We start from the raw sequence: 23,130 nt of genomic DNA, 5'->3' as shown, positions 1-23,130 counted from the left end.
AAAAGAAAGCACCTCGGCCTCCCGGGTCACAGATTTGAATCTCTGCTTTTAATGTGACTGATATGATTGTGGAAAAGGCGCCGCGGCGTCTTGGTGGCGTCAGCGAGGGAGAGGAGCAGATCAATGTGTGCGGCGGGATGTTTGGAGGCCCGGCGGTGAGCGGCGTGTGCCGTTATTCTTTTTGCCATTACACTCGCTTTTTCATCTTTATGCAGAGCACTGGCGGAGGCTGGTTCCACGCGCGGATCTTTAGGACCCAAAGTGCCACTTGTTTTCTATTGTAGAAGGTAATTAACTGCATTCTTCTGGTATCTCATGTCTATTCAGTTCTCATTAAACAGCTTGAATGGAACCCATCGGTGCCAGAGCGCCTGATAACCAGAGCTGGGGAGGCACTCGCCTTATAGTAAGAAATTGCAATAAAATAGAGCATCCTGGGGCTTGTGTTTATTAAATTGGTTGAGATAATTTCACCGGGTGTGAATGATCTCCCCAGAAATCGACTGGCCGTGTGTCTTTGTGAGAGTGAAATGAAGCTGAATCCGGTTACATTAGCTTAGCTTGTAGTATTTCACCCTTTCTCTCTACAAGACCCAATGAAATTGCATTATTTCAAAATCACCTAAGACCACTGACTCCCATTTATCAAGGCGAGCCACAATTGGCCCTCAGGGTGAGCAGCAGTCAACCATAAATCTAAGAATGTCAGATAAAGGCAGCGTATAAAGCACTCCTCTTTCCAATTATGTATAGGGAGCATGTCGTCGTTACAGTCAAATCAAAGAGGCCCTGAATGTTCCTCAACTCCCATTCAGCCGGCACTCCTGTGACTTCTTTTTGTGCATACTACTGGATGCCCTCACATTGATAAGCCCCAAATCCCGCTGTAGATTTGTATTATGTATCAACATTCGGGCTGGAATAAGAGGATCACGACACGACGCCACTACACACCCACAGCAGGAGACTGGATGGAGGATGGAGCGGAACAGCTTTGTTTCCCCCCACCGAGACTTTTCGCAACTTCACAAAGCGATCCATAATCTTCCGGTGTTGTGACTCCTTGAAATGCGACCATGAAAGGAAGGAGGAACAGCGGGGAAAAGATGCCAACATACGCATACTGATATAGGGCTGGAATTAAGACACTGCAGGGTGTGCTGCTGCTGCTGCTGCCTCTAATCACCGTCCAGGAAGCCTCAGACAGACGCACGTGCACGATTCCCGTGCAAAGAGCGCCATCTGGCGGCTACAGCCTGATGCACTCGGGTGGAGTCACACACCTCACACAACTTGTCTTCTGTGGAAGGGGCTTGCTTTGCACGGTGCACACACCTCCGTGCACGTGCGTCCCTCTCTCTGTTTATCCATGAGAATCCAGTCAGAGGTGGAGTCCTGCTGACTAGAAGAGGAGGGGGCTTTGTCAGTGGCTGACCGACATCTTTTTCAAGTAAGTAAAACCTAAAAACATCATCATTATTATTATTAGTTTTAACAGTATCAGTCGGCAGTGAAGTTGAAGGTTAAAAAGGTGGAGGTTGCTCCTGAGCCATGTGCGTCCTGCTGGAAATCCTCAAGGAAGCAGAGCAGAGGGAAGCGCTGTCCAGGCTGATGCAACACACTCCTTGCTGGACACACACACACACACACACACACACACACACACACACACACACACACACACACACACACACACACACACACACACACACACACACACACACAAAGAAACCTCACTTCTCCAACTTTTATGTCGTGACGATCCGGTGCGTAAAACAAATTTTAGTGACACTTTTGCGCGCGTTTTGCCCCCAGCCTAAAAAAAAGAGAGAGAGAGGTGCGCGCGCAGGGAAACGTTGCCTTTTTACGGCACCTCATAATTTTTAGTAGTTATTACTCCCAGCTGTTGTCTGGGTGAACTGGTGTGAACCCAGACTATTAGGAAACGGAGACCCACCAGTTATTTAGCTCTTTTATGGCTGAGTGACATAATTGAAGTTGGGAAAATATCCTCCCCAAAAAGTTTAGAGTAAATATGTTTCCCACTTTTATTATGCACTTCCTTTAAACTCGGCATGGTAAATTGTTTTAGCTCTATTGAAATGGAAAGTTGGATGTTTAAAGCAGCGATGTCACATATGGCTTAAGGAAGAGAACGAAATAGATTGTTTTAGGATTTATATGTTTCCATAAAGCATCGGCAATCATGAATAAACTTGTCTCTCAAAAGTATTTCTGATGCAATCATAAATTCCTGCTTGACAAAGACACTTATTCAAACATGTGTTAAAGTGTGGGTAATTTATACGGAACATTTGAATATCCCTATTTTGTTTTGACCTGCTAGATTTATATTTGTGGATGACTGAGAGTCTTCTGGTTCTAATCCACTTTTTTTCCCCCCAATCCTTAAATTTCAGGAGTCAATACTTCTTTAAGTTCCACCCGATTCACATTAGTCCAGAGCCTTGCATGTTAATCTGAAAAGAAACAAATTCACAGTTCCTATACTCCCGTTTTATTCATTTTTTCAACATGATCACAGATTTCTATGTATTGTGTCCACCAGCGGTGTGTTGTGTCTGCTATGGTTAAGAAATGTGTTTAAAAAAATCAATGTTTTCTTTGAAATGTTTACAATTGCTAACTACAATTGCCTGGTGGTTTGGGGGTCTATATTGGACCCTGTTGTGGGCTGGTTTTGGCCCATGGGCCTTATGTTTGACACCCCTAGTTAATCAGAGTTATGTGAAGAAGAGATGTAAAGGCAGGAGAACAGAATGTGAGTAGTTCTGGTGTTTGAGGCAGGAATAAACCTTGACAAAAAACATTGTGTTGAGTTGTATGAGTTCCTTAAAGCCACCAAAAGTGAGAAAATAATGAACCATGTAAAAGAAGCACGTTGGAACACCGGAGCTGAAAACGAAGCAGAACGTGAGAAAAGTAGCTCTGCTGTGAAAAGTAACCACAAGTTGTAGAAGTGTTTAATATCAAGAATGAAGCTAATGAGATATCTGTGTTTCAGCATCCGAACGAGGGATTTGATGACTCTCTGACTGGCCTGCAGCTGAAAGCAGAGTCTTGTAACTTTGCCACATTAACTGACTCCAGACCAGACGGCAGCAGAGCTGGATCTAGGAGTGATCAGGATTTACCAAGAGACTGAATTACTTGTTGCAATAATGGCGACTGCCTCAGCTTCAGCTGTGAGGATGGAGCTATCAGTGTCATCTTGAGCAGGGGAAAGAGATATTATGAGGCTTATTTATAACCGACTGCAAAATTGAAAGAAATGCATGTTGTAAAAGATCAAGAAAGAATGACCAATACTTTGAAATAATGTACAATGTTAAATCAGATACATACTGAAAGCCTGTGAGAACCTAAAGTTCTTAAAAGGATTTCATCCCATTAATCCTACTGTGGCTGCACAAAGTGACTCTTTGGCCCTGTAATGCAGAGTTTAGCAGATGTTTTGGGGTACTTATATTTTCTCACAAAATCCAGTTTAAATTCAGCTTCCCAGATACGTTTAGAGAATTTTATACAGAATGGAAAAAATTAAAATAACTTCTTGTAAGTTTTTCAAATCAGATCCTGTGCATCGTGTCAGTTATGCATAAGCATTTAAGGAGGAGGAGCCTGGAAGAAATGGGGCTAAAGTGGATCCAAACTACTTGATGAGATCAGCTAACCTGAAAAACATACCGAAGAGATATATTACTTGAAAAGTGATGCTCCCCCTTTTCCTGGCAGCTCAAACTATTTGGTTGCTCTTAAAGAGGATGCTTGGTCTTTAAAGATGTAAAGACAACATCAAGTTTGAGCGTCAATGTGTCACTAAGCTCCTGGAAACCAGTAACTGAATGAAAGCTGCACCAGGTCTCTTCTTTTAGCAAACTTTGACAGATATTTTCTGAGACAATCTGTCTGCATTATCTCAGAATCTGAAATACTTCAGAGCAACATCATTGAGCGACTAGATCGAAAACAAGTCGATGTTGAAGAAATCTCTGCCCTCAGAGCCAATGTTCAAGAGCACAAGGAACGGCTGATGGAAAGAGTTTGAAAGTATAACCATATGAAGAAAAGTAGAAGTTGGTTGGAGTTGGAGTTCAAGATTTTTCTTGGCGATAAGTTCTAAAGCCATTACAAAACCCGCAGAGACGGAAGTCATGGAAATGGTGAACTTGACAAGTAAATATGAACACAACCAGTCAAAGCATCATACTCTCTGAGCTGCAGTCGAACACGACTCAGGGTGGTTCAAGCTGAAAGGAACACAACAAACACTTCCTGTGTTAAAGTTTTAAAACCCCAAAAAGTACTCACGGTTTTATTCTGGAAGATCAAAGAGAAAGGTGGAAACCAGTGGCTTGATATGGTGTGGCCATCAAGATGAATCTGAACAAGAAATCATCAAGAATTGAGTGAATGTTCATGACTTAAACTCATCCACAGACCTTGAAAGCATCTAATGTGAAGAATAAGCATGTGAACTTGTTGAAGTCTACCCCTCCTCTATGGAACACTCTTTGAAGAAAAATAACTAAAGAAACATAAAAAAGAGCTTCAAAATGTAATTGAAACCTCCAATAGGAATGGCCTGTAGACTCCAGGTTCGGTCACCGTCGTAGAGAAAAAACAGAATCACTACAAAAAAAACTCAGTAATGGAACAGAACGAACAGATTCCACGAAGGTCGTCTCGATGTTAAACTGTAAAAAGATAGTATTCTGTCCTGCCAAAGACATCGGAAAGCCTGATAAGCAGAAGTGAAACGTGCCAGAAACAAAGATACAAGTGAAGCAAAGAGCTCATGATGCTTACTGATGTGCCTGCAGCTCCCTGGACTTGTTTCATCTCAAGGGCAACGGCTATTTAATCATCACAGACTAATATTCAAACTTTCCTGAACGGGCGTATCAAACTCGGCCATCGTGCATGCAAAGTCGATTTTTGCCGGACACGGCATACCAAGTACAGTCCTGGCTGATAATGGACCATGCTCCCAGACAAAGCCCTTCAAGCCCGTGACATCCAGTCCTCTGTATGCAAAAAGTCAAGTGGAAATACTCAGAAGAGAGAGTCCTCCTGAAGAAGGCTGCAGACCGATCCCCACCTCGCTCTGCTCCACTTCAGAGCGTCGCCACTCCAGTGTGGACCGTCACCTGCTGAGCTTTTGATGAATAGAAAAACTTCAAACTCCACCGCTAAGCTACTCACTGCGAAACAAACATCCAAAACCGCGGCAGAAATTACAACAGCTTAACATCAAATGGAAATCTTTCTACGACGAGACCGCCGAGCCGCCGTGACACAAGCGGGATTAAATGTCCTCCGGGATTTAAAAAGCTCCACTTCTCCAAGAAGCTCGCTGACTGTGAAGACGGGACAGGTTCACAGACTGACGGACAGCTCGTCATCAATCTCAGGACATTTCTGCACTTTGTGTGTTTTTCATGATGTCAAATTATTTTCAGGAACTCTCCTGTAGTGGGACGTGAGCGTATACAGAGCTTTTCATTCACACCCCTGTCCTCGCCTGACCTGCGCTCCCTCCTCACACTGCTCCAGCGATTCTATATTTAATGGTCCTTGAGCACTCTGCTGCTGCCGCTTGTCGACGTTGTGGGTCTGTTTTGCAGAACATGTGTGTTACTTAACTATAAATTTAGTGTTTGTAGAGATGAGCCGTGTTCAGGTTTGTGCAGTGAAGGTTATATAATGCTGTGTCCAATAAATTCACATTTATAGGAGCTTTTTATAATAACTTGTTAAACCTCAAGGGGCTTTCCTTTTAAAAAATTCAATTTGAGAGTGTTTTTGAGAATCAATATCTTTGCTTTAATACTTTTGGATCCAGGAATGAAGTTATTGATCAGCAGTGTTATTCTTTGAATCAGTCTGTCCTTAAACTGTTATTTGACATCTTATTGTTCGGTGTAAACATTTGTCTTGTTCGTATTGCTGTTGTGATAGTCTGAGAAGAATCGCTGAATATCTGGGAAACTTCACAAGAATCAACCTTAGCCTGGTAACTGTCTTTTTCAAAATGTTCTGCAGTGAAAGGCAGTAACCTCTAAGTGCTTCTTTTCCAAGTACGCTCTGAAGGTTTCAACTCTATTGATACGAGTCAGTCTGTTCATAATGATGCAGCGTGCGACATGACCTTGTGTTTATCTCTGCTGCGCCACGTATTTTACATTTTAATCTTATCCAAGAGACAGGAAACACGAGGTTTGGACGTGGATTTAGGAAGCATGCTGTTTTTGACCGACCCTGTGAAGAACTTTAGATATGTTGGTGAAACGGTGTCCAGATCCTGGAGGATGTCCCTCCTGCATGTTTTACGCCCCTGTTTACACAACATCGGGTGCAGAGCCGATGAAAACAGCATTGTTCTCATCCTTTTTGTCATTTCCATGTAAACTGGCATTGTTTTGAAACACTGTCTTGTAAAAGCAAACAAGAAAGAAAAAAGATGCGTTTTCGCTTGAAACACTGGATGAACTGAGCCTTAGATGTTTCCCTGAATCTAATAATATCATCCAGGAGCAGGACTGGACATCTGTGCTCTAAAACCTTAAGCTAAATCTTTTCTGATGCCAACATTTAATGTTTTTCACATTGTCAGGTTTCTGCGGGGTGGTGTCCATCTTCGCCTCCAGCACAACCGCGGTTCCCTCCCGCAGTACCCAACCTCTTAAAGGGGCTGTATCATGCTTTTTTAGCTAGTCCAAACCCTAGAAATGGCATTAACGTGGTAATAGTTTATTTTTGGCGCTAAGGAAAAGTAATTTTGTGTGAAATAAAAGATTTTCTGGGGCTAATTCTGAAACCCGGAAGAGAAAACGCTCTGTTTCACTGAAATCCCGCCTCTCCCCCTGTGGACTTTGACTGACAGCGTACTTCAACCAATCAGCGCTTCAAAACAGTGATTGGCTGGCTAGCTTTAGCGCTTTAGCTCTAGCTTCTCTACACGCAAAGACACGCGAAAACGTCTTTTCCTGTTAGAAACTCACCAAGAGCAGACCCTTCAGGCTCCTGCCTGCTTTCAGACGATGGTTAAAGTTTATCTCCGTAATCAGAGTTAGTTGAGTACATAACTATATGACAAGGTTAAAACATACAAAAAGTGAATTTTGCATGATACAGCCCCTTTAAGGAAGTGCTAGGTCCCCCCCGGGTAGTATGGTTGAGCTTAGGGCTAGCAACCCTATCTCGTAAAAAACTCAACGTGCTACGGAAGCAGCTAATCAAGCTCAAATTAAACTCCACACTTGATAATGTACATATGACGGTAGCAGATGAAAGCCGAGAGGAAGTTTGTCACCCGAAGAAACGAGTTTTCAATGCCAAATAAATAAGAATTGGTACATGGAATGTACGGACACTCTATCAGAGTGGCAAACTGGCGCAGGTGATTAAAGAAATGAATGCATATAGACTTGACGTTCTCGGTTGTGGCAAAATGCGCTGGACCGTACAAGGGAAATTCAAAGCGGCGGCATAACCCTTTTGTACTCTGGGAAGGAGGCACATCATACCCAGGGAGTGGGAATCATTCTGAACAGACATGCAGACAGGGCTTTGATTGAATGGAAACCAATTGATCATCAACTCATCACTGCTCAGTTCCAAACTCAGCACTCCAAAGTCACTGTCATCCAAGCATATACACCCACAGAGGTGGCATCCGATGAAGAAAAGGATGCTTTCTATGACAAGATGCAAGAAACGATAGACGAGATCCCTAATTATCATGTGAAGATACTGTTAGGTGATTTCAAGGTTTAAACGGAGACCGCCAAGGCTATGAATCAGTCTTGGGTCCCTATGGAACATCCAATGATAGAAATGACAATGGAGAATGACTGGTATCTCTATGTAGTGTGAATGGAATATGTTTGGGAAATATGTTCTTTAATCATAAATTAACCCACAAGAAGACTTGGAGATCCCCTGACACAGAAAGTGAATGGGACTTCATTTGTATTGGCAATAGATGGAGAACCTCAGTACAGTATGTTAGTCTTTCGAGGGGCTGATGTTAGTTCAGATCACAACCTCGTCATTGCCAAGATTCGATTTAAGCTCAAAGTGAAAAGGAAGACCGAATCCAAGCAACCGATTGACATCAATAAATTGAAGGATACATCGGTTCTGGACCGTTTCAAAGTAGCCATTTCGAATCGATATGAGACACTAAGCAATATAAATCTTCAGGACTTAGAAGAACAATGGGATTACTTCAAAGAGAGTGTCCTGAAATGCGCGGAAGAAGTAATTGGCCGACACAGAGGAGGCAATAGAGAGAAATGGATCAAGGATTCGACTTGGAACTTGATTGATCGAAGGAAGGAAGAAAAGCGTATCCAAGACCAGGCGGTGAGCGCAGAGAGGAGGCGCGAGGCAGGACGAAAGTATAGAGAAATGGACAAACAAGTGAAATGCAGTTGCCGAAGAGACAAACGCGAATGGCTAGAGGACCGAGAGAAAGAAGCACAAGAAGCAGCGAGTAAGAATGACTTGAAAACACTGTACCGTATTGTGAGAGAACTTGGAAACTCAAGAGGTGGCTCCAGTGTGCCGATAAAAGACTCAAATGGAAGAATTTTAATGAGAGAAGAAGATCAAGAGGCTTCCAATCAGTTCTAAACCAACCATCGCCAAGCAGAACATACGACTTGGATAGGCTTGTCGAAGAAGCAAACCCACTCAAAGTTAATATGGGAGAGATATCAACAGAAGAAGTAAAGAAAGCTGTGACATCCCTTAAAAATAACAAAGCACCTGGAATCGACGAAGTGTCAGCAGAGTTATTAAAATATGGTGGGAACTCCGTGATCCTTTGGCTGACCAAATTACTGAATTACATATGGAGACGTGGCGCAGTACCTCAGGATTGGAAAAAAGGCATTATAGTCAAAGTACCGAAGAAAGGAAACTTAAGTGATTGTAATAACTGGAGAGGCATCACTTTAATTTCTGTGCCTGGAAAAGTGTTTCGTAAAGTGCTCCTAAATAGGTTGAAAAATGCTGTTGATGCCAATATACGAGAGGAACAAGCGGCGTTCAGAACTGGTAGATCGTGTAGCGAACAAATTTTCGTTCTACGCAATATAGTCGAGCTAAGTGTCGAGTTCCAAATGCCTCTCTATGTCAACTACATAGATTTCAAGAAGGCTTTTGACAGTGTTCATCGCCAGTCACTTTGGAAAATTACCGCATACTATGGAATTCCCGACCAATTTATTACCGTGTTCAAGGCTCTCTATGAAGGTTCGTCATGCTGCATCCAAAATCCGAATGGAATGTCTGCTCCTTTTGATATCTTGTCAGGAGTCAAGCAAGGCTGTATCTTGTCCCCTTTCCTCTTCATAATTGTTATGGATTTTGTTTTAAGAAGAAGTATGGGAGATGAGACTTTCGGGTTACAATGGAGAAATCGACGGCTATGTGACCTCGATTTTGCTGATGACATTGCCTTGCTAGCAGAAAATACAGGAACACTCAAAGAAATGACTAATGCGCTGGACGAAAATGCACAAAAAGTGGGACTATGTATAAACAACACCAAAACGAAATCAATGAGCGTATCAACTTAGATACATGCCGACATAACTCTCAATGGTGAGCAGGTAGAAGACGTCTCTCAGTTTTGCGTACCTCGGAAGCCTGATCGACAGAGACGGTGACGCATCCTTTGATGTCGGTGTGCGAATCGGCAAAGCAGCAGGAGTATTTAGACGCTTAAACTCAGAATGGAACCGCAACATCATCAACATTCAGACTAAGATCAAACTCTACATGTCACTAGTAGTGCCAACAGCCATTTATTCTTATGAAACACGGAAAAGCACGGCGAGAATTATACACCAATTAAATATATTCCATCAGCGTTTCCTACGAAAAATAACGAGAATATCTTGGAGAAGTCACAGCACAAATGAGACGGTACTTTGATGTGCCGATCTGAGAACTTTAAGTGGCATCGTTGCCGAAAGAAGACTACGTTTGGCTGGGCATATTCTGCGCTTGCCCGACTGTCGACACAACAATACCGCCTTTTCGTGGACCCCAACCAACGGCAGGCGAAAGAGGGGACGACCACACATCACCTGGCGCAGCACATTCAAGAGAGACATGAACAATCTGCAGATCGAGTGGACGGAAGTCAAGACCAAAGCCTCTGAGATGGCTGGAGGACATTAGCTGCCCAATACTCCGAACGGAGTTGGAGGAACTAAATTTCCGCTGGTTCAATTCATATGATGAAGAAAAAAAATTTTTTTAAAGTCTTTTAATTCAAGAACAATTGCTCTGTACATCTGTAGTTATTGTGGTTTTGCACTTTAGATTATTCTCCATGGCACTGATGATACATGCAGATTTATCGTCCTTTGTTTTGTTTTATGACATTTGCCAAAGAAATCAAAAGATACAATACAATTCAAGTATCAATTACAATATTTAATCCTTAACTTTAAAATCATTATTCCAAATAAGAGCAACTATTGCAGCATTTATGCATCATGTGTTAGTGAAGAGATGTGGAATGTTAATTTAAGTGATCCCTGTAAATGAACAGATCAGAGGGATGAAGGCTGAGGATGAAGCTGGAGAGGTCAAGCTCAGATGGTCTGGACATGATATGAGGAGAAATACTGGATATTTTTGACAAAACATGTTGGAGCTACAGGCAGGAGGAGAAGAGGAAACACTCAGATTTATGAATGGAGAGGAGGAGTAGAAGGAGGTGTTGGTGTAACAGTAGAGGAGGCAGAGGATCAGCTGAGCCGGCAGCAGAAAGACGACAGCGTAATCTGAGTGGATTGTAGACGTGGGCCTGTCCCAGTGTAAATAACATTTATTTTCTCTCAGGTTACTGTTGCCTTAAAGCTCGTGTCCGGAGTTTTGAAAGAGAGAGGTTTTTTTTTAATCCAACATCTCAGGTTCCGCCCTCCCTCTGCTCTCATGAGCGACCAAGCCACGCCCCTTTAATTGTGCATGCTATTATCCGTCGGGTGAAAATGAGAGCCTCCGAGTCCTACAGCATCCTACATGTTGAGCTGTTTACGGTGGATGTTCAGCAGACAGTGGATATATCCGAGGTAAGCGGAGCGGCTGCTGCGGAGCTAACTGCGTGCACACTTTGATTGACAGCACGACAAAGCGGAAACTCGAAATCTATTGGCTGAAGCTGACCGGCGCTTTTTCGGATAACACGGGGGTCTATGAGAAGAAGGCGGGGCTCATAAATAAATTTTTATATTGCTTTATGCTAATATTATATTGTAGTATCGAACCAGACTGACACATTTAAGCTCTGTTGAAAAATGATACATACGTTGGAAACGAACGGAAACTGTGGACACCAGCTTTAAAGCCCTGAAAATAGTAGAGTTCAGCTTGTTTTGTTATCTCTGATTTCCAATCACAAGTCCATCAGTTGGTACTGATGGGTGTCATTTTTTTAACTGTATTGCTTTGTATATATATATATATATATATATATATATATATATATAAAATAAACAATTGTGGTTTCAAACTGTTGACTAATAACTCCATGAAACATTAATTTGAAATACTGATATTTTTAAAAGTGTAACAGTTGTAGAGAATGTGGCAGCTGGTTCACTATTCATTATTGGACTAAATGGAAGTCTGTTGTCATTGTCATCATGGAGTAAAAGCACTGTCACTGTACAGAGACATAAATCACAGGTGCTAATATCATATACCAACACTGTAGGAGAGGGATAAGTTGTTGTTTATTCTTGTTGTTCCGTCTCTGTTCAGTCGTCTCTCTGCACATAAACTATGACACGCTCCAAAAGTCATTTGAAGGAGCAAAACGTAGTTTATGTGCAGCCAGATAATGTGGAGCATGTGACGGACTGCGGCTGACTCGCATGCCGCTGTTATGATCCGGCGTCGCCTCCGCTGATTGGCCGAGAAAAGGGCCGGGCCCTTCCCTGCCCACACGCCTTTTTTAGCCTGTCTGCATGTCTGGTCATGTGCGCACTGCGCGCCGTCTCCTTCTGATCCTGAATGTTCTCCTGGAAAAAGCCTTGAAGGTCCTGTTTGCTGCTGTCAGCTCGCTCCTGATTAATGGGAGAAGAGTCTGTCTGTTTGGGTGCAGTGTTGTTTTGTTTTGTATTTTGTGGTGATTTTGTGTCCCATATTTTACTGAAAAGCTAAATGTGTCTGATAGAAATACTCAACAGGGATTAATAACTCATTTTCCAAGGATCTGATTTTTTTTTTCTCCAGTGGAAACTATGATGGTTCTCTGGAAGTCAAATGAAATATTCTCGTCTGAGTCACTGTTTCTCAACTGGTTTGGAATCCAGTGACGTCTCTTCATGACCAAGAAAAATTTTCCACTTTTCAGTCAGCTGCAGTTTCAAGCTGAAATAATCAAAAGGAATACTACATGGGATGGGGAGTAACTATTATATCCTCTATTACCTGTATTTTAATAAATATGGAAACACTTCACTCACTTTAGCCATTTTCAACAGACTCAACCATTTTTTCATGCACAAATATGAAGTTAGATTTATTTCTACTGAAAAGTAGTTAAAAAAAAAAAGTCGGTGTTTGTCTCAATGTAAGAAAATCTACATTTTGTGTGCATGTGTGAGTAAACTTATAAATCACCTTCTGTTATATAAAACTTTACAAATGCTGAAAAATGTTGAGAATAATAATAATCTTTGATATATATTTTGATATATAATTTTTTTTTCTCTACGTTGTTTTTCTCCTTGTTAAATGATTTGTGTGAGCTGTGTGTGTGATTGATTAGCGCTAGCAGTATTTCAGCCTTTCTGTTGATGCCGAAAACATCTTTAATGAAAAATGGACTGATTAATCCATTATGCCAAATTTCGAAGAAAACAAATCCTCTTGGAGCTCTCAACAATCCCATCTGCAGAATTATTAATCTAAGTTTGACTTTCAAAGAGATGAGAACATGTGGTTTGTCTGTTGGCGTGCATAAACCAAACCAAACATAAGTGTTTCAGTTTTGTGATTTTCATGGTTGTACTTAAATCTCTGACGACTCTTAATGACTGAGGCTGGAAACACAACTCAGATCCATTGTGATCGACCGTAAATGCACCCATGCTGTCATATCAGTTATGAATAGAAATCAGTGATCCCAGTGTGAGGTGTTTTGCTGTCGGACCGATTGGATTCGTGCCGTCTTCCTCTGTTTCCCGCGGGGGTCGTGTGGTAACACGTGGTGGCCGTCACCTCGGCTCCTGGAGCCATGTGATGTGCCGCTGTTCTATTTGTGAGCCGGACACCTGGATGGGTTGTGCGCTGAGGAGCATCTGTGTCACATGTCCAGCGCGGCGTCCCTCTTAACGCCATTCTTCTCACGCCGCCTGGAAAGTGGTTCCAGCTCCACTCGGCAGAGGACTGGAGGAGAGGAACCCCTAAACTCTGAGAGGGCAGAAGACCCACTGTTGTGTTGTTGTGGAAGTGAGTACAGAGCATGTCTGTGACGGTTCATGATCTTTATCTGTCTCTGTTTGGGTTTAGCTTTTTATAGGTGGGGCTTAGAGGCTTTATCTTGTGTCACTGCTCACTGTTTACATGATCTCTCTGCACAGTTTGGCCACTGATGCTGTCCTAAAATATCTTTGATCTACTTTCTGAACTAGATGTTTCCTCCTCACTCATGCAGGCTTCAGATTTGAAGATATTTCTGTAGTTTTTAATGTCATTTGTTCCTTGTTTATTTCACCTAATTATGCATATTGCATGCAAATTGCTATTTGCACTACTAACCAGAAGAAGTATTTCTTGAAAATGAAGAAAAGGCAGGAAATTAAAGCAGTCAGAGCTTACACCATGAACGATGCTGGAGTGCTTCAGCATCCTTCATTCAGTGTAGGTGACATGTCCATTCAGAAATTCAAACTCTTTGAAGTCTTCCAGTAGAAATGCAGACAACGTACACCTGCTTAAAGTGTTGTGTCTTTACACACACGCCTCTTTGTTGTGTTAACTGTGTACATTTTCCCTCACATGTGACAAGTGCATGCCGGAAACCAGCTGCTGTAGCACGTCTTCCACTTTCACAGCTGACCTGCGAGTCGTAAACATGTCGCCGTGAGCGTGTGAAAGGTATCGACCTTGTTTGTTCCGGACGGCGATCGGAGAACAACTCCTCCTTTGAATGTGATGCAAGTGAACGATTTACGAGGCGGTTTTGATTGTGTACAAACAGAGAGCTTCATTAAGTGTTTTATTTCAGGTATACTGGGGAGGCTCATGCTCATGCATTGTTCCTAACGGGTGGATATACAAACTCCTCATTTAGTTAGAATTCTGTTTTTCTCGCGTTTAAGCGTTACAGTGCAAAATACCATCATAACAATGATTTTCTTTCCTTTTATGTCTTATGTCAGATTACTGCCATCAGATATAACTGAGCAGAGGTGTGTTTTAACCAATCTTGATCAAATTAGCAGATTTTTTTGCATTGTTTTCCATAATATTTCTCAAAGCATTTAATTATGTTACATTTGTTGAACAAAGAGCAAAAATCTGAATGTGAAGTTTATGATTTTTTTTCTTAGTAAATGTAATATTCCAGAAGAAATCATACTGAAACTGAAAAACAGATAGTTGGAAGGTAAAAGAAAAACAATAAGAAACACATTTTAGAAAGGAATTTATTGTCAGTGTGATGGAGAGTAAACTTAGAAAAAAATGTGTGTAACTGTACCTGCAGATTTATAAAGACTCACCAGATATCCATCACAGGACAAACACCTACACACACATTCTCACCCAGGGGGAATTTAGGGTCACCAGTTCACCTCAGTTGCATGCTTTGGACTGTGGGAGGAAACTCATGCGACCACAGGGAGAACATGCAAACTCCACACGAAAGTAAATGGCTGCTATTGGAACCTGGACCTCCACCCTGTGGCACTCAGTTATACTGTAGTGCTGAAATAATACAGTGAGATATTATCTGGTGTTTCAACGCAGTCGTGGACTGATTAGCGTGGGAAAAACCCCTGTGTAAAGTTTTCAAACGCCCCTTGACGTGTGCTGTCTCATTTCCTCCACAGGCGCAGTGTGAAGTTCCTCGGGTTCAGAATGACCCCCAGGTCGATTCCGGAGGTGCTGAAGCAGTTTGGAAAGAAGCTTCTGCGGGTGAAGGTGGTGAACTCCAGCAGCGACGAGACCCGCCTGTCTCGGTGCATCAACACCCTGGACCTGGTGGCCCTGGGCGTCGGCAGCACGCTGGGCGCCGGCGTCTACGTGCTGGCCGGCGCCGTGGCCCGGGACGGCGCCGGACCCGCCATCGTGCTGTCCTTCTTAATGGCGTCGCTGGCCGCCGTCCTGGCCGGGTTGTGCTACGCAGAGTTCGGAGCTCGCGTCCCCAAAACGGGCTCGGCTTACCTGTACAGCTACGTGACGGTGGGGGAGGTGTGGGCCTTCATCACCGGCTGGAACCTCATCCTCTCCTACATCATCGGTAAGAACCTTCGGAACCGAGAGGATCGGTCTGGATATAGATCAATATCTTATTATTGAGTTACAAACCAGCAAACGTTGTATTTCACATGATGAGATGGTTCACCTGGTTTCTATTTGAAGACATTATTATCCCAATTAAAGTGCGCTGATTTTGGGATCTAACAGCAAATGTTATATGGAAAATGCAAAAACATGTCCACAAATATTTAACCAACCATTAAAAGAGGAAGAGAAAAATCTTCAACCATCTCAATCTTTTATTATTATTTTTTTTAAACCTAATAGTTGAATTAGACTATTTCAAAGGCTGGTTAGTGTGAAAGAGTGAAATGTTGATACATATGTACATCCATCATAAAGGTCAATCCAGTTCAGGGGCGCCCGGCTCTGTGGATATACCAGAATATATTGATAACTACATGAAGAATTAATAATACTCAAAACCATGAAAGTAGAACACTGTACGTTAGAAATAACGACAGACAAACCTGACGGGTCCCTAAGATCTACAGTAAATAATTATTTCTTTATTAATGACATAAAATTTAAAACATCAGCCAGAAGACTGTACTATTTTAGAAGTCTCATAAAATTGAATGAATGAATGAATTAATTATTCAAAATGAATAGACAAACATTTATTCCATGGTTATCTTCTAAATTCCTCTGACAGGAACGTCGAGTGTGGCCCGGGCGTGGAGCGCCACCTTCGACGAGATCTTTGGGAAACACATCCAGGACTTCTGCAGGCGACACATGGCAATGAGCGCCCCGGGAATCCTGGCGGAGTACCCGGACATATTCGCCGTCTTCATCATCCTCTTTCTGACAGGTCGGCAGCGGCTCTCATGGATCTTTTTGCCGTGTTTCATCTTTGTTTTCACTCCTTCACTCTGATTTCTCGCAGGCGTCCTGGCAGTGGGAGTGAAGGAGTCGGTGAAGCTGAATAAAATCCTCACCTGCGTCAACATGCTGGTGCTCTTGTTTGTCATCATCTCCGGCTTCGTCAAAGGAAGCCTCGAAAACTGGAACGTGGATCCCGAAGAAGTCCTCAACGGCACGAGGAACTCCAGCTTCAACCGCCAGCAGATTCTCGGTGGCGCGGGAAACTCCAGCTCCAAGTGCGTGGAAGTCGTGCCTCAGTCAGGCATGCCTGAATACTTTTTAATGTGTTGCTGTTTTTGCTTGCAGCACCTCTGACTTCGTACCTGAAGCAGTGGTTCTGGGTGAAGGTGGCTTCATGCCTTTCGGCTGGGCTGGAGTCCTCTCCGGCGCCGCCACCTGTTTCTATGCCTTTATCGGGTTCGACTGCATTGCTACCACAGGTGGGAGCCAATACATTTATATTTCACACACACACACAGTCGCTTTATCATCTCTTGGATCTAATGTTATGCTTCCATGCGCAGGAGAGGAGGTGAAGAATCCCCAGAGAGCGATTCCCATCGGGATTGTGGCCTCGCTCCTCATCTGCTTCGTGGCGTACTTCGGCGTGTCCACGGCCCTCACCATGATGATGCCTTACTACCTGCTGGACGTCAACAGCCCTCTGCCCGTGGCCTTTAAATACGTGGGCTGGATGCCCGCCACTTACGCCGTGGCCCTCGGCTCAATATGCGCCCTGTCGACCAGGTAAGAGTCTCCGCCTGCCTCTCAGCATGAGAACTTGTAATTGTTGATGTTGAGCATGCTCTAAGATGAATGACTCAGGTCCAGGCCTGCACTTTAATATATTCTCTAATTTGTGCTCACTGCGGTTGCAATATCATGAAAGGGGCTCGTACACTGAAACACAGCTTGTGGAGCTAAAGATAGGTTGGTGAATTGTGCGTGCTCAAATAATGTGCTTTGCAGAGCTTACGTTTTCTCAAAAATGCAATCCTAAAGCCCAAAGTGATACATTTTCAAATGTTCAAAAGTATCTTAGCCCTAAAACATGTTTGAATCACTAGTTTTAATTCAAAACAGGAAAAAATACTGACGACCATGTTTTGTTGATCCAAGACCTGTAAAAATTAATCATAATAAATAATGATTTCAAATATTTTTGAGACCACATTTAATTTATCTTCACATATGTTGATAATTCCTTGAAAACCTTTACATTGAAGAAACGTTTGCCTTTGAAATATTGTCGAATTTATAGATTTTTTTCTGAACTACAAAGTAAATTATGTGGTAAAAGTAGTGAGTGGCAGCTATATGCACTCTAATATATTCTTTATTCTAGTCATATGAATACCTGTAATAACAAAGCATATTCTGCTAAGGATAAAACACTCTTTTTCCAGTTTTTAAAAGCACTAACAGTATTTGGAGTGTGTGCATTGAACTGCACGGCATGCTTCTCTGTGTCTCTCCTGTACCAGTTTGCTGGGCTCCATGCTCCCAATGCCCAGGGTGGTGTGGGCCATGGCCGAGGACGGCCTGCTCTTCAGGTTTTTGGCTCGGCTCACCCCGCGAAAAAAAACCCCTCTAGTAGCCACGATAATATCCGGTGTGCTGTCAGGTGAGGCCCTGAGCAGAGCTCCCTAACTGGCTGCGTTTTGCTGTGTGAGACAGGCGGCTGCTGGTGCGCACGGCCTCAACACGACTGCTCAACCAAATCCACCGAGGCCCTGTTGACACGATGCTACAAGTGAAAACGCGTCATTAGGGACGACGCTGCAAGGTGTTAAAAGACAGTGTCTATTTAAACAGAAATAATAAAAAAAAGATTTAGTGAGCATGTTGGGCCACTAGTGGGTGCTGTTGGGTTTGGTTTTTTTTTTGTGTTAACAGGGCCTTAAACCGGGGTCCTGGTTGAGGACTTGTGTGAAAGCAGAGACATTTCCTCAAGTTGTAAATCTCTTGCTTTTCTCCCTGGGACTGATGAAGCATTTTCCATTCTGTTCTTCCTCCTCCTCTTCCTCCTCCTCCTTCTCCTCCTCTTCCTCCTCCTGTGGCTCAGTCTCCTTGGCTCCATGTTTCCACTCCCTCGCATTATCTTTGCTATGGCGTGCGATGGTCTGCTCTTCTCCTGTCTGGCTCGTGTCAGCGAGAGGAAGATGCCCATCATCGCCACTTTGGTGGCAGGGTTCATGTCTGGTAGGTAGCTGAAAAGAGGGCTGAGGTGACAGCGCCCTCTTGTGGATGGAGGATGGTAGAGGAAACAAAATCTGCATTTCATTATGAAGCATGGATGTTTTCCACAGTCCTGATGAATGTGTGTGTCTCCTGCAGCTGTGATGGCCTTCCTGTTTGATCTGAAGGACCTGGTGGACCTCATGTCCATCGGCACCCTGCTGGCTTATTCCCTGGTGGCTGCGTGTGTGCTGGTCCTCAGGTACTCACTCAAGTTTTTCTCTTTTTATGCTGAAGAGTTGACAGGTTTGACAGGATTCCAGAGGATCACATGGCTCAGCTGTGTTATACCTTCATGTCATCTCACTGGGGAATGGAGTGTCACACACACATACACACACGCGCACACACAAAATGATAAAAACCTTCTTGTCTCGCGCAGGTACCAGCCCGAACGGCCCATCGGCACCTACGAGATGGCCAACACCCAGGAGGATCCGGACATGCCCGAGCCTGATAACGAGGGAAACTTCGACATCCTGCCGCAGTCCGGATATCGCTTCACCGTCAGAAACCTCCTGTTTCCGCCCAACACCGAGCCGTCGCACCGCTCTGGTTTTGCCGTGAAGATCTGCACCGCCGTCCTCGGTGAGATGGTGAAACAAAGCAGCTGACTCGTGAATAAAACCTGCTTTCCTCACTTGTTTTGCTTGTTTCCCTCATTCAGGTGTGTTGGTGTGTATTTTTGGGATCGTGGCCGTCCTCGGGGGGCTGGCGCTCTGGTCCGTGGCTCTGCTCTGTATCATCGTAGCGATCAGTCTGTTGACCACCTTTGTCGTGTGCAGGCAACCGCAGAGCAAAACCAAGCTGTCCTTTAAAGTAAGTCTCTTTAATATGATCAAATCCAGCGCAGAGGGCGTGTTCTTTCCCTCTTTACGTCCTCGGTTCCTCCTCAGGTGCCCCTGCTGCCCTTCGTCCCGGTCGTCAGCATGTTTGTGAACGTTTACCTGATGATGCAGCTGGATCGAGGGACCTGGGTCCGCTTCTTCATCTGGATGTGTTTAGGTGACAGACATTTTCCACACTGGATTTGTGTCAAATAAATGGCTTCGTTCTCATTTAAGCCGCTGATGTCCGTCATTCGTAGGTTTCGCCATCTACTTTGGCTACGGTTTCCGAAACAGCACAGAAGCGACTTCCAGCAGGTCTGAAGCCTGCACCATCGAAGGAGAGCCCATGGAGAGAGAGAAGGACGTTTACCTGCTCAAAAAACTCAACATCATCCCAGTAGATGAATATGAAGACTCCTGAAGAGTTTTTTTTCATAATTTTTGGTTTTAGCTTCTGTATAAATCATCAATGGGCCCTAAGTTACAAACAGATGTGAAAACATCCCATCTGTACACAATCAGCTGTTTCCCCAAATCAATTCAAAGAGATGTATTTTTTTAAAATTCATATTTAGGTAAAGAATTTTAGATTTGCTCTATGATACAGTCAACTCAGTAGACTCAGGACGGTCTGAAAACGAACAGTTGTTGTTTCTCACCTCTGGTCCTTTTCTCTGAGCTTGTGCTGTTGACAGAAAACAGTGTGACTTGCAGGAAGTACCAACAGAGATGAATTTTAATTGTCTTTCAGTGTCACAAAGCTGAAGGTTTACTACAAAGAAAAAAGTTACACAGATGTTACTCAGCTTTTTGTTACTGGGAGACAACATTTTGCTCTGATTGTTTCATAAATGAACACATTATGGTGCTCTAGTAACCTGTTAGTGTGTGTGTGTGTGTGTGTGTGTGTGTGAGAGCGTTCTTGTATTTCTATCCTTGTCGGGGCCAAATGTCCCCACAAGGATAGCAAAACGTGGAACGATGTGCCTTGTGGGGACCTTTTTCCGGTCCTAAGCAGGAGAAACAGTGTTTTCTTCACCATGTTGTTGTTACTGAAAAAAGTAAAAGTGCAAAAACATTTCTTTAGGGTTAGGCTTTGTTGTGATGTGGGTTAGGGTTAGGGTAAGGGTCAGGGTTAGGGGCTAGACATGAATGGGAGTCAATGGGAGGTCCCCACGAGGATAGAAATACGAGACTGAGCGTGTGTGTGTGTGTGTGTGTGTGTGTGTGTGTGTGTGTGTGTGTGTGTGTAAGAGAGAGAACTGATGGATTTTATCTTTCAACTCCCATCAAAAGTATTGATAGTCACTTGTTGCTGCAGATCAAAAACATGAGTGTTATCCGTCACACTTTCAGAGTCGGATGTCCATCTGATTTATCCTGCAGTGATGTAGACAGTATATTCACTAAGTGCCCATTTCTTATAATAAGTATTGCAGGTAGCTCAAGCGAGATTAATGACATTAATGAGCAGATTGTTGCTGATATTAAATAAGAAGAAAATTCACTTTTTAAACATGTAGCTTTTTTTCTGAACTTCTAAATATCTTGTAAATAACCAAAGAAGACTGTGTTGCATTTGGTTTCTTGTTAGTTTCTTTTGTAAATACCACTTTAGACACATGGATAGGTCAGATGAAACTTGTAAACTTTCTGCTACAAAATTCATTTGCTCCTGTTTATTACAGTTTTTGTAAATTATTAAGTTGCTGTAACTTGTACAGCTTTAATATGAGCTATAATGATGTTGGCCTTCGCTGTCACAAAGTTACATGTGGAGTAGACTATTCGCTTTCGTCGTGCATGATAAGCTTGTATTAAAAATGTAGTTTTTATGCAGCTCCAGTACCAGACACAAGCGAATAGCGGACTGTTATTAAGAGAAACAAAAACCAAACTGATCGTTTCTTTTTTTCAAAAATCACCGCCTCAGTTTCATTGTTGAAATGTTAGAAATGGTGAGTTTTATCCAAAACATTTCCTGATCAATAAGTCGAACGTAGTTGAAAACTTGTTAATTAATCAGAGCTCATAGTTCAGGAGATAAGCGTCCTTGTATTAGTTTTATAAACTAATTCTGGAACATTTGCGCCATGCAATATGAGGAATTTAAATTGATTTTTTCACCAGTTGATGGCAATAGTTTGTAGCATCATGACTGGATGTTGGGTTTGTAAATTTCTTGCTGTAAATAAAGAATGCTTCAAGTTTTAAAAACACAAGCTCTCTGTTGTGAACATCTTTATTCCTTTTTAGATATTTGTTTTTCTTTTTTTGGAATTTACTTTCTCACCTGTGTTTCAATCACTCTTTTTTCTCAGAGGTTTTTGTTTTTATCCCACCTTCTCTGCTTCCCCCTCATCTTTTTGTTTAGAATTGTTCCTTTTTGTTATTTATTCTTTTATCATCATGTTTATTCTCTCTTCTGTCATTCTTTTTTTCTTTGTCTCAACCTCCCAATTCTCCTTTTTTTGTGCCTCTGCTTCCTTTTCTTTCATCTATTTTCATCCCTAGCTTCTTTGCTTAACTTTCCGTTGTCAGGCTTTCTCCTTCCTTTCTCTTTTCCATCTCTCTATGTCCTCCATTTCATCTCTTTAACCTTTCTTTCACTCGCTTCATCATTTTCTTCCTTCTTTTTCTCCTTCTTTTTCTCAACTTTGTCATGCTTCCTCCTTTCCTTCTTTTCTCTTGTTTTCTTTTTCTTTTAGTTATGTCTCTCCTTTTGTCCTGTCTCTTAATTTTTCTTATATCTTGTGTTTTCTTTATTTTCACTTATTCTCCCTGTATCATGTCCTTTATATTTATTTTTTTTTTCATATACTCTTGGTGTCCATCCCACAATCATTTAGTAGAGAACACCAAACACTGATACATTATTTTACTAGCTTTAAATAAAAATATACAATAAATGTAGAAGTGATGTAGAGATGAATCGTTTTTTTAAGGAAACCAAAAAATATGCATGATATATTTGTGTTGTTATTCCAGCTCTCATCCACTAGATGGCGGTGGTCTTACTGATATTCATGGTGCGTTCACGACTGTCTGGTGAGTCGGGAAATCTTCTATTTTTTAGGACATAATACAAAACCATGATAATGATATGGATGCACACATGAAATTAGGAAAATTCAATAATAATAATTAAAAAAAAGAATACTTTTTTTTTATGTGATCCTAACAGATTCGCTCTACTTGTTGCAGGTAGTTACTTTGGCCGGCAGGGGGCGCCATGAGCCCACCTCTCAGCTGCGGGGTCTCCTCTCGCCTCCTCTCCTCTCCTCCCAGATTTTTCCAGCGATGCTGCAGACTGAGTCCTCCTCATCGCGGCTCAATCTGGACCTCTTCCTGCTCTGCAGCGGATTACCTGGACCTCACAGGTAAGGGTCTGTCCCTCACGTGAGGGCGGCAGTTTTCTGTCTTACCCCCCTCCTTCAGGCTCAGATCAGAGGCTGGGGGAATTGCATGCATTGACACTGCTGCTGCATCTGCTGGAGGGACTGCGGATGAGCCTGTTGTTTGTGGGGATCAGCAAGAAGTCTTTATTATTATTTTATACATTTTTTGATGATCTCCAGCTGCAGGTTTTAATATGCTGCATGCAGACAAATGTAACCTCACCTCTGAGTGTGTGTTTGTGTATGTAGAGTCTGTTTTT

General features: G+C 42.7%; 1 protein-coding gene across 4 annotated transcripts; it reads left to right on the top strand.

The window, feature by feature from the left end:
• The first annotated feature begins 1,348 nt into the window (after positions 1–1,348).
• Positions 1,349–21,648, top strand: LOC115401113 (high affinity cationic amino acid transporter 1-like). Of its 4 annotated transcripts, XR_003932866.1 has the most exons (13): positions 13,331–13,503; positions 15,108–15,517; positions 16,193–16,351; positions 16,427–16,640; positions 16,711–16,844; positions 16,929–17,151; positions 18,470–18,606; positions 18,742–18,844; positions 19,025–19,230; positions 19,310–19,461; positions 19,539–19,647; positions 19,730–20,360; positions 20,673–21,648. XR_003932866.1 is itself a non-coding variant. In XM_030109290.1 (12 exons), exons 2-12 carry the CDS (start codon positions 15,136–15,138, stop codon positions 19,891–19,893), a joined length of 1,983 nt encoding a protein of 660 aa, XP_029965150.1. In that variant the 5' UTR covers positions 1,349–1,450; positions 15,108–15,135; the 3' UTR covers positions 19,894–20,385. The 4 variants fall into 4 exon arrangements, 3 of the variants coding, with proteins under 3 accessions (XP_029965150.1, XP_029965149.1, XP_029965151.1); XM_030109290.1 differs by lacking the exons at positions 13,331–13,503; positions 20,673–21,648 and adding an exon at positions 1,349–1,450 and having other exon boundaries at positions 19,730–20,385; XM_030109289.1 differs by lacking the exon at positions 20,673–21,648 and having other exon boundaries at positions 19,730–20,385.
• Positions 21,649–23,130: the final 1,482 nt, after the last annotated feature.

Source organism: Salarias fasciatus, chromosome 14, assembly GCF_902148845.1.
Source record: "Salarias fasciatus chromosome 14, fSalaFa1.1, whole genome shotgun sequence".
Classification (NCBI taxonomy): domain Eukaryota; kingdom Metazoa; phylum Chordata; class Actinopteri; order Blenniiformes; family Blenniidae; genus Salarias; species Salarias fasciatus.
This window is presented reverse-complemented; position numbering and strand designations above follow the sequence as displayed.

Excerpts from the sequence above, each read along its gene's own strand:
- LOC115401113 (XM_030109291.1), top strand. The coding sequence starts at position 15,136 with ATGACCCCCAGGTCGATTCCGGAGGTGCTGAAGCAGTTTGGAAAGAAG. Across the intron at positions 16,352-16,426 it reads CATCATCCTCTTTCTGACAG|GCGTCCTGGCAGTGGGAGTG; the intron begins GTCGGCAGCGGC and ends GATTTCTCGCAG. Across the intron at positions 16,641-16,710 it reads GCGGGAAACTCCAGCTCCAA|CACCTCTGACTTCGTACCTG; the intron begins GTGCGTGGAAGT and ends TTTTGCTTGCAG.